At 40.4% G+C, this 12,034-nt stretch overlaps 1 protein-coding gene across 1 annotated transcript in view; it reads right to left on the bottom strand.

Annotated features, from left to right (window-relative positions):
- SH3KBP1 (SH3-domain kinase binding protein 1) overlaps nt 1-12,034 on the bottom strand; it is a gene marked incomplete at both ends in the record, with an annotated part of 55,213 nt that overhangs the window by 26,773 nt on the left and 16,406 nt on the right. The window contains one exon of the mRNA XM_010181418.1: nt 1,992-2,093. Within this exon, the coding sequence (XP_010179720.1) occupies nt 1,992-2,093 (102 nt within the window). The remainder of the gene's footprint in view (nt 1-1,991; nt 2,094-12,034) is intronic.

Raw genomic sequence — 12,034 nt, 5'->3', positions numbered from 1 at the left:
AATTTCCTTCCCTTTTAGGACCAATTTGAGCAAAGACAGACAGTCTGTAGTCCTACCAGTTACTTGCTCATATAGCCAAATCTGTGCCATTTTAAAAACTAATGAAATTGTATTCTCCACATTTACAGCAAGCCTAGCTGCAATTGCTAAGTGTCTGAATATTCAATTTGTTCTACAAGTTATATCCATATTACTCTAAAGAAAAAAAACCTTAAAAGATATAGAATTTTTAAGTTCAAAAAGACTGAATAAATTTTATGACTAAAAAAAATATAATAGATGAGATTAAAGACTTTTTCCCCCTCTAATAGGCTCACTATGTCTTAAGATTTATGATTTCTGCCTCTTCTGGAAATCACCTTCTTTTATTACTAGGCCTAAAGCTGGGATATTCACTCTGCTATGGAACTGTGTTTTCATCTCCCCCAGTTTTTGCTGCTCTTCTACTTTCATTTTCAGTAATTATTATGTTAGCTTCTGTGAGTTGTTTAATAGTTGCTTTATTAAACTTTCCAAGTTATTTAATTTTTGCCTCCAGCATCCAATTTTATTGCCAAAGACTGAAGCTGAGTGTCTGTAAGTCTCGGTTTTATCACAGAAGGCTTACACTGTCACTGTGAAATACTCATCAAAAGCCTGATTGCAAGCTCGTAATATCCCACTGATGACAGAAAAGGTGCCTAAAAATGGAATGGATTTTTGAGGGAAGTAATCCATTACTTTCTTCCTGGAAGCTGCAGGATTTCTAAATATTGTTTGGCAAGTAACATGATGTCTCTTTCAAATAAGCAGAAGCTGGAAAAGCTTCTGCATAGATATTATGTGCCCTTGCAGCCAAGAAAGCCAATGGCATCCTGGGGTGTATCAGAAGGGGTGTGGTTTGTAGGTCGAGAGAGGTTCTCCTTCCCCTCTACTCTGCCCTGGTGAGACCGCATTTGGAATATTGTGTTCAATTCTGGGCCCCTCAGTTCAAGAAGGACAGGGAGTTGCTTGAAAGAGTCCAGCGCAGGGCCACAAGGATGATCGAGGGAGTGGAGGATCTCCCTTATGAGGAGCGGCTGAGGGAGCTGGGTCTCTTCAGCTTGGAGAAGAGGAGACTGAGGGGTGACCTCATTCATGTTTATAAATTTGTAAAGGGTGAGTGTCAGGAGGAAGGAACCAGGCTCTTCTCTCTGATGTCCAATGACAGGACAAGGGGCAATGGGAGCAAGCTGGAACATAGGAGGTTCAATCTGAACATGAGGAAAAACTTTTTTACTGTGAGGGTTACAGAGCACTGGAACAGGCTGCCCAGAGAGGTTGTGGAGTCTTCTTCTCTGGAGACATTCAAAACCAACCTGGACGAGTTCCAGTGTGACCTAGTTTAGGTGATCCTGCTCTGGCAGGGGGGTTGAACTGGATGATCTTTCGAGGTCCCTTCCAACTCCTGAGATTCTGTGATTCTGTGACTATACCTTCTTTTAAAATAATTCTGAGAGAGGTAAAGAAACATGGCTCTGAGATACCAAAAGCTCAGTGGTGTCTTTTGAAACTCACAGGTAAAATTTCACCCTTTTCATTCTGGAAGGTGGCTTGACTGCTGGCAGTCAGCATGCAGGTGGTACACTAACTTTTCATATTCCACCACAAAAACAATGGAGAAAAGTTAACAATTCTGGTCACCACTGCATCATCTGACTCAGCAAGTGGGGACCTCCAGCTCCTCTCTCAAAGGCAGGACAAAGAACAGAGGGCTTTCAGAGCAATGTAGTGGAGGCGGACTGACTAGACAGGTTAATCAAACTCTTTAGAGAAACTACACAATATGACTTGGAGTGCCACATGTTCTTTTCATGGATATTTTGTAACCCAGAAATTTGTTTCCTTTAGTGTTTTTTTGTTATTAAGTTAGAAGTAAGACTTTGTCAAAAGCACATATCTGAAATAAAATTTCTTTCAACTCCACTTTCATTCTATATTTTAAAGCAGAAATGAAAGAATATATTGCTTACCTCTTTTTCAAAATCAGAAGGAAGAAGCTTGACAAAGTTATCTGGAAACACTCCTCGTCTGCCATTGAGTTCTCCTTCCCACCAACCCACATCAATGCAATCCTACAAAACAGTAAAATAAAATGAAAACCACAGTGTGCTTGTGTGCTAAAGCGCTCTCATGCATAATGTTCTGACAATTTACTGGAGTGCCAGGTTAACACGGTAATCAACCAGATAAAAACTTCAGTAATCACCCTGCATTACATTCTCATATGAAGCAGCTAGAAAAGAACAATAACCATGCTGTAAGAGCTCAAGAGCTTGTCTGTGTCTAAAGCAGAACACTATTTCATCATTTGATCTATTAAACCAGTAAGCATTTTGAGCACATACATTATTTCTGGCCACATTTTACAGAAAGACAATAACTTAATTAAACATATGTCCCAGGAGGTAAAAAAGCTCCTTTATTTCCTATACTTTCAGGAAACGCATGACACATTAGAATTACTTCTGAGATTATTAAATTTCATCACAGTCCAAATAAGAAGGCATTATACACCTGATCAATACCAAACATCACCTTTTCCAGCAGTGTTTTTTAATAGCACAATATAGCGTGTGTACCAAAACAACGTACAGCTAAATGCTCACAGTAAGTGAACTACTGTATCAGTGAGTGTAAATGATGAAAAAAATAGTACAGCTATTTCAGTAATGAAGAGTAATAGTAACAGAAGCCTAACCGTTTTAGAGCGTTAATATTGTTCCTCGAGTCCTGGATGGTAAGCTCCATGTTTACTGATTTTTGTGTTTGCTAAAAAGAAAATTTCCAGTTGAGATTTCCCACATTATTCTTCTCTGAAAGCTGTAGCTGAACCAATTTGGCTGTTTTCCAAAGCACGATGCTGGGAAAGTCACCCATCATATGCTCAGTCTGAAAACCATTTCAGCCAATTTTGGCAGTTGACTCAGCACCGGGCTGGCCAACCTTTCTATCCTCTTGAGCAGTATCCCTAAATCTTCAAGTGGCTCAGAGCCATGCAGGAAATATTACACACCTGAGACATGAGGGAAAGGGAAATCCTACAAACAGTGCATGGGTTGGACATGACAAAAATTCACTAGGGATCCTCCCATTCTACGACAGCCAGGGCTAAATGGGGTGGGGTTCCCACATCATCTGACAAGATCAGCCTGAAGCAATCACTGCAGTATCATTGCTTCCACAGCTGCAGATCTGGACTGACCAAACCATCTGCACAAGCCAGGGATATCCAGTTGTCCTGGTGGCAGATTTACACTGGAACCACTCAAGATTTCAACACGTTGGATGCTCCTATTCTAACTTTCCTAATACAACTCTGTGGAAAATCTCCTAGATTTAATGAAGTACTTTTGCTTTTTGAAAAATCACAATTCACCACTGTTCAGAAAAGATCAGTTGAAATATAGCAGCTGTGTTCTCTGAATACTCGGTGGTACTGATGTAGGTGTAACAGTTCTAGCTTGGGGCATGGTCACTGTTCCAGGTTGGCCTGTGGTGAGGATTTTCCATCATTCACTGCTGCAGAAACTAAGCAGTTCTTTCCCTGCAATGACTTCATCTGGGCAGCAGAAAAATACATGATAATGTACAAAGCTGGCTCATTACAATCACCTTTCTCCTCTTGCTTTTCAATAAAGTGAGAATGAGCGAAAAAGCTGTGCAGCTGGAACACCAGAATATAGGGACAAGAAGGAACAGAGGGGTATGGATATAAAAAAGTAGGCAAGAGCAGGCAGACAGTTTAGGAAAAAGTAGAGAGGCAGCAACATGCACTAAATAATTCTATAGGTTTTCACAGAGAACAAAGCTAAAAATATTGGACAGAAGCAAACAAATCAGGCCAAATTCTACAAGCCTTATATATGCCATAAGGCAATATCCCTCCAGAAACAGCACTGGGTCAAGGGGTCCAGAATCTTAACATTATTGAGCTGTTAGAAAAGAACTTGAAAAACACCAAGTGGAAGCACATGTTTTAACACTATCTATGTATACAATTTAGTTGTGAAATCATACTTCTTGTGCAGTACATGTAAAAACTCTAGGATTAAAAATGTCACATGTTCAAATCAGACACTGTTGTAGCCATGTCTATAGGGGAACAGAATGTTAAATACTCATTAAAAGACAGATCTGATTTTTTTTTCCAGGTGAGTATTCAAAATGAGAAAAGACTTTAAAATATAGCCACTCTGATCTTCATTTCATCCTCTGCCTAGGAACAACCATAGTATGTCCTCACAATTTAGAAAAGTTTTGAATATAAATGTTTATAAATCATGCACACACTTCAAAAGTACAGAGGGGAAAAATAAGAGGAAAAGAGTATTTCTTTGTTTGGAATAAGGAAACAGTAGTTTAAACAGGGAAGAAGAGCCATTCAAGAAAATCTGAATGTGAATGGGCAATAAAAGATTGCATAATAATACATGTATGCAAAATGGACTAATGTGATATTTCCATGAAATCATTTGTTTCAGCTGCTACAGGGATGACAGAAGAATGCAAGTCAAATTAATGAGGTGTACTTAATGCCAAGAGAAGTCTGAAAAATATTATTCACAACGACTGTGCTTGTTGGTATTTTTATGTAAGTTATAATGCAAAACACTGGATGATATTTGAGAGGAAACAGACTAGCTTTAAAGAAGATCACTGCTTTTATGTTTTTGGGGGGCTGGTATAAGTTATTTTTCTGTGCTAGGCTTTTAATTTAGCTTATTTAGTCAACTTCATCCCCTGAGATAACGTGTCAACTAAATATGCAAGCTAAATAGCCCAGTTTCTTGTATCATGTCTGTTTCAGGTGTGTATTTTTTTTCTTCCTTCATATCGCAGTACTCTGAGGTAACGTGTTCCGCAGGTACTGAACAATCCTTTCACTCTTTTTCTGATCTTTTTCCCTCATGCTCAATCTGTGTTTTTCTCCTGCATTCTCCCTGCCCTTTAGCAGGGTGGCCTTCACCAAGGACATTTACCTTTTCTAGACCTTCCCAGGAGCTATTTAGGAGAAATTCTCCTGTTGTGTTAGATTGTCGAGCCTTTGTTAGTGAACGGAGCTGATCCTTGACTAGCAGGTGGTTTCAAAATATCCGCTGAGGGAATACAGGGCTTCATGAAGGACCGAGATAATCGGCCAGTCACGCATGGCACAGGAAGGCACTACGCAGGATTTTCCTCTGACCGCAGGGCCAGCACCCCTCATTCCTGATGTGAAGGTGCCCTCCCACTTGGCTCTATCTACTTGCGCAGCCTAGTAATCAGTGCACTCAACTGTTCTATCACATGGTGTGTTTTATAATGCCCTCCACCCCCTATGCTGCTAATCTGAAACTGCCAAAACATTTATGACCCAATTTAGATTTTGAAAAATATTAAGAACAATTCAAGCATTCAGAGATTAAAAGCTTGTGCTTTGGCCGATAGTGCGGCTTAGTGCTAGCTAGTAATCCTGACTAAACAGCGCATGGCATCACATATATTCATTTTCGGTTGAATGTTTTTTGATACTCTCAGGAAACACAAATCTTGCTTAGTCATTTTATTAACAGACATGCATTTGTATTAAATTATTTTTTTAAAGCTCATTTGTTTTCATGAAGACGCTACTTGTGTTACACATTCATTACTCCTACACAGCTGCAGGTTTGCTTTTTTCTCCTTCCCAGCTTGTCACTCAGGCTCAGGCAGCCAATCACCATGCTGGATTTTCATACAGTAAATAAATCTTTAGGCAGCTTCTCTTTAATTTCCTCATTTACTTTATTTGCCAGAGAAGGCTTGTGTGTTGCTGAACAAAACGACAGAAAGAGATCTACGTACGATGTGGACAGCAGGTACATCTCCTCCAGGAGACAGGCCACCATACAAGGATACCTGAGTTACAGCTGCACAAGCTGCCTCAAGTACTAACGAATGACAGAGCACAATCAAGGCAACACAATTAAAATCCTGTGGCTGCCTGTGAACATGGAGTAAAAGCTACTCCAATACCTCTAGATCCCCATCAGCCATGCAACCTTGATAATATTATCTTTTTTAATATATCTTTACATGTACAAGGTCAGCAAAATGACTGTAATTTCAAAATGCAGATTTTATGCAAAAGCGGTCAAGCTATTACAAGCCAGTATCAATGTTCCAAAATTTATTAAAAAAAACCAAGTGGATCTCTGCTTTATCTCCATGTTATCCTGCCAGGCTCATAACAATGTAAACAAACAAAAATCAGCCACTAAAATATCCCAGAAGTTTATGAAAAAAATGTATTCAGATTACGAAAAATGCATCTTAGTTTAAGAAAAAAAAAGGAAAATAAAATATTTACAGAATGAAAAGTAAGGCATGCCAAAGAAGTAGAAATTGTGCTTGACAGATACTGGAGTTCATGCAAGTTAGGTGGTAGCTGGGCCAACATTTAGCTACTGTAAAAATCAGCTCCTACAAAGCTTGACTCGGAGGCTGCAGTCATGTATTCATTGCAGTGACAGTGCAATCAAATACCTTAGAGAAATCCACTGTCAGTTCAAATTGCCAAGCCTGTTTTCATTTTTCAGGCAGAGGCAGACTCATGAAATAATGAAAAAAATCTAGAGGGAAATTTTAGCATTTACTCATTGAAACACAAATCTTGGTTTTATCCTCATTTCCAGTGAAGTAGTTTAGTTCCAAAATCTTGTCTCTGATCAATTTAATTCAAATGACTTTTCAGAGAATGAAGTCAAAGGAGAGAGGAGAGGCAAAATGACAGAAGGACTGAAAAGCTCTTCTATGGCAGAATCAACATCCATTCTAATTCCAAGCTCAGCATGTACCAAATGAGCGATAATAAACTCAATATACTGGATTTATTAGCAACATTCATTTTGAGATAAGTATTAGAATAAAGAACTGGACAAAATATAGTGATGAGAAGGACAGAGGGGTTGAGGAATGTTTAAACTTTATAAGAAATAAAGGTTACACAAAATAAAAGGTACTAAAATGTCTACTTGAGCTGGAATTATTACATAAGTCAGAAAAATACTGTAAGAGGAAAGGGTGAACGTTGGAGAAATGGCAACTTCCAGAAAACAAGAATATAAAGAGCTTTTGACAACATGTTGCCAACTATTTTAGAGGTATAAACAGGTGAACTAAAAAACACCAGTCCTCTTCTTGACATGGAGAATAATAAGAAGACAACTGTCCTTTATGTAATTAGAAGTGAGATATGCAAGCTGTGAAGAAAATTGTAAGAGGGCATCATCTGAAGAAAACAGCCTTTTTTTTTTCCCCAGAAGGGAATATTAAACAACAGCAAAGAAGTAAAACACAGAATACAATCCACAAACCCCAAACCAATGATAAGATAAGAAAGATAAGAATGCAGCTCCATTCTGAAACTAATGTCTGTGGTGACTAAAAGAGCAGGGGTAGTGGGGGGCGAAGAGAGAGAGACGCATGACTAGAAAGACCAGAAAAAAGCCATACAAAGGTATTTTAACATATAGGCAAATAAAGTTTCTATTTGGAGCACAAGATTTTTCATACTGTTACTGAATGTGAGTGAAATATAGTGAAATACATAAATAGGGTTGATAGCACAAGATCATAGCTTAGACTCCTTTTAGCAACTGCAGTGACCCTGTAGTCACTCTCAGACTGGATAATGCCATAAAACACTGGTGGTGTGCTTCCTCCCTTTCTGGATGCAAGAATCACGACATTGCTCGGTCTCTTAGAAACACAGTATCCTATATTAACAGTTTTGCTTAGCAGCAAAACTGCTGCTCTTGTATCAGAACAAACACTGTGCTGTTCCTTCCCTCGGTGCTCTCAACCCGACCATAAAAAAGCAGAAGCCAGTGGAGACTGAACAAAGAACCCCAGCATAAGGCTCCTTACACTGTGTACTCTTAGAAATACTCCACTCACTGCCCAGAAGCAGCTGTACCTAGCCAGGCACTACTGACAAGATGCATCCCCAGGCATCTGCCTGACCCAGGAGTACAGCTGGCCGCAAGACAATACAAACTTCCCTTCAGCCAAACACCATCACTGCTTTTCTTCAGCGGTAAAAAAGCTGAAACTCAAGGTTGATAAGGCAGAGCTGTTAGTCTCCCACTAACTTTATCTTAGTTTTACTAGCTGATACCTCACTCAAGACCACGAAATTAAAAGACATAAGTTCATACTTGGCAGGTTACATATATCTCTCATGCAAAGCTGTGTCCCGAGCTACGTGCCTGATGGTGACAGATTGTCCTGTCATGCAAACATGACTGAACTCTCTGTCCTAGCAATGCCCACAGCTTTACAGCCTCTTCCTCTGCTCCAAGTGGGCAGGAGTTTCATATATCCCAAAGACAGAGTGGTTTTTATTTTATATAAAACCCTCTCTCCTAAAAAACAGGCTTGGTGTATTAGGTTTGCATGACAAGGTTTTGGTAGTGGAGGAAACTACACAGGGGTGGCTTCTGTGAGAAGCTGCTAGAAGCCTCAGAACTTCCAGCTAAAAGCTAATGCCAGCCAGCTACAAGACAGACCTGTCACAGGCCAAGGCTGAGCCCATCAGTGACAGTGGTAGCACCTCTGGGATAACATATTTAAGGGGGAAAAACTGCTGTGCAACAGCAGCTGGAGAAAGGAGTGAGGATATGTGAGAGAAACAACTCTGCAGACACCAAGGTCAATGAAGGAGGAGGGGGAGGATGTGCTCCAGGCACCGGAGAAGAGACTCCCCTGCAGCCCATGGTGAGGCAGGCTGTCCTCTGCAGCCCATGGACATTAATAGTGGAGCAGGTATCCACCTGCAGCCTGTGGAGGACTCCACGCTGCAGCAGGTGAATGTGCCTGAAGGAGGCTGCGACTTTGTAAGAAGCCTGTGCTAGAGCAGGCTTCTGGCAGGACATGTTGACCCAAGGAGAGAGAAGCCCACACTGGAGCAAGTTTGCTGGCAAGACTTGTGGCCCACACTAGAGCAGTTTGTGAAGAACTGCAGCCTGGGGGAAGGATTCACGTTGGAGAAGTTCATAGAAGACTGTCTCCAATGAGAGGAACCTCACACTGGAGCAGAGGAAGGTTGTGAGGAGGAAGGTTGTGAGGAGGAAGGAGTGGCAGACACAATGTATGATGAAGTGACCACAACCCCAATTCCCCATACCCTTGTGCCTCTTGGGGGGAGGATGTAGAGAACTCAGGAGTAAAATTGAGCCCAGAAAGAAGAGAGGGGTGCAGGGAAGGTGGTTTTAAGATTTGGTTATATTTCTCATTATCCTACTCGGATTTCACTGGTAATAAATTAAATTAATTTCCTGAAGTTAAGTCTGGTTTGCCCATGACGGTAATTGCTGAGTTCTCTCTCCCTGTCTTTATCTTGACCCACAAGCTTTTTGTTATATTTTCTCTCCCCTGTCCAGCTGAGGACGGAGTGACAGTGGTTTTGCTGGGCACCTGTCAACCAGTCAGGGTCAACCCACTACACTCAGTTCCTACAAACAGGCTTATTTCTAGCCCATGCTGTGACTTGCACTCTAGGCCCAAGATGGACAAAGGGATCACAAAGGCAGCCAACACTGAAAATGGGAAGCGGCACTTCTGGTTGTGAACCTATTTATAATAAAAACTCATGACATAGATTTTGTTCATTATTTTGCTAAAGGTCAATAAAGCACACAAGATTACTATAATCTGAATGTCAGACATGTGCCAAACTATGTTTTCTTCCAACTACTATGCTTTACTTTTTTTTTAATTCCTTTTTTTCTTTTTTCAAGCCACTGATTGCGTGCTAAGAGACTGTTCTTCATCACTTAAATAAAAAACAGTAGCTACTTGGGTCTCTGTTCAGTTTTAATTATAATTTTCTCTTGCCTTTGTTCAGAACCCCACTGGATTTGTATCCAGATCATCTCTAAAGCCGGCTGCAAACACTTGGAGATTGCTCTCTCCAGTATCAGCAGCTGCCTGGTATCCACTGGGAACCTACCAACAGCATTACCAAAATAGATGGAAACCTGACAGAGTCTGAGCAAGCCTGGTAGGGGCTGCCTAAATAACCTATTCAGCCACTCCACCAAGTACAGCACCGCCACAGCTGGCAGAGCACAAGGGACGTAATAAAGGTCTGCAAGACATGTAGAAACAGTTTCACTGCCAGGCAGGTATCTCCACTGCTTCAGCAGCATTTTTCATCTATTTTAGGGGCAAGGATGTTTCCTGCCTTTTCCTCCAAAGCAACCAGGCCTTCAACACAGCACCCACTCACTCATCTCTCACTGCCTTTGGGATGACTGACCATTTCGGGGAGTGACACAGCCCCAAGTTCATCTATCTCCTCCCCAGCTTATCTTTTGAGCCACCCCAGCAAAGCGGAAAGCTTTTGCTGGTAAAAGCAAATGAGAGGTCTTTCCTATTACCCAAGGTCCCAAAACAAAGTAACAAACTGTGTATTAATTTTTTCTCCAATGCATGACTATAACTGCAGCTGTGTAAACCCTTGAAGAAATAAATGCGAAAAAGGATGATCTTTTCATCTGTAAATAGGACTTCTGTTTTTCTGAGGGAGCAGACCTCCGAACATGCTGCTAATTTGTAATAGTACTAAAATACGAAGCCATGGCTTAGACATCAATACATAACTGCTCAATTTTCAGCTTTTCTGGTGAAAGTTTCTGATACAGATATATTTCATCATAAAAATGTCATCATTATAGCCAGGATAGAAAGCGATGTGAAGAACAAGAAGAGGAAGGTCCTCAGAAAAGGTAGCTGCAAAGCACATACTGTGGTATGCATACTCTTGGAGTGCTCAAGTAAGTTTTCTGCTCATGCAACTACAGGTACTTGCACGCATAGTCACCATTTATGAAGATCTTCTGAAAAAATGGCCTATGAAAACTATCATTTAAATTTAAGACTTATAGATTAATAAGGTTAAAATAAAAAATTGGCAAGCTAAATTTACAAAGTAAAATTCAGATTATTCAGAGTACTGAGAGACATTATAACGGTGCAGGTTTTGAAAAAGTGACGTTTTCATGGGAGGATACCACAGTTTCACAGACATCTCCACTAGAATACATGGCTCCTTGCATAGCAGTTGGCAGTTGTATTCATCAAACGTCTGTTTTCCTTCTGCCCTTGTAAAGCTGGTTCTCATCAAGAAGAAAGTTGAGCTGGTAAAATGGCATTATTCAGAAAGCCATGAATCCCTTTTACACTTGCACTGAGAGATTTCATGTGTCAGCTCTGCTATGCTTACAGCCGCACATTAAGTTATTACTACCCTCATTGAAAGCATCTCTCTAGCAGTCTTTCCACAGCTGATAGCCCAAACGCCCAAGCTTTGTTACTTATTAAGCTCAGTTACTGGGATTGAGACCTTATAGTATAGAGCAAAATTTGTTAAATACTTTTGAAGAAAATGACTATGATTTAAAGCATCTGGTTAGTAATCAAGTACTCTTCAGCAGAAACATTTTTTTAAAATCTGGTAATAAGGCAGAATGAATTTCTTAACAAGTACATAATCCAAGATCATTTAGATAAAAGAGACAGGTCAACAGACAATAAATTAGCCTTCTGAGGACATCCTGGAGAACACTCTTTTTTTCCTTTACATATACTTTCTTGCAAATACTCAGATTATGAAATACTATAAGAAAAGTATGAGAGGAAACCCTCCAGTCTGGCTCTGTTTGGTCCCAACTCAGGGATTTATCCTACTAAGGTCCTCAGCCTATGTCCCAAAAGCCCCAAGTCCTGTACAGCTCTCATGCCCAAGTCGTAGGGAACCTTACATCTGCTAATGCAGGTTGCACCTTTTAAAGGTTAAGAAGTCAAACAAGTAAATTTTCCTTTATCCATAAGCTCCAAGGCTCTACTAAGAATTTATTGTGACAATATTGTACAGAAGGAAATGGGAGAGATCGTCAGAAAGTAGACATGTCCCTGCTCACTGCAGGGGGGTTGGACTAGATGACCTTTAAAGGTCCTTTGCACATCAACACATTCTGTGATTCTGTGATTA

The sequence above is a fragment of the Mesitornis unicolor genome, unplaced genomic scaffold (genome assembly GCF_000695765.1).
Source record: "Mesitornis unicolor isolate BGI_N332 unplaced genomic scaffold, ASM69576v1 scaffold16713, whole genome shotgun sequence".
In the NCBI taxonomy this organism is placed as follows: Eukaryota; Metazoa; Chordata; class Aves; order Mesitornithiformes; family Mesitornithidae; genus Mesitornis; species Mesitornis unicolor.
Note: the sequence above shows the minus strand (reverse complement) of the source record. Positions and strands in the feature narration are given on the sequence as shown.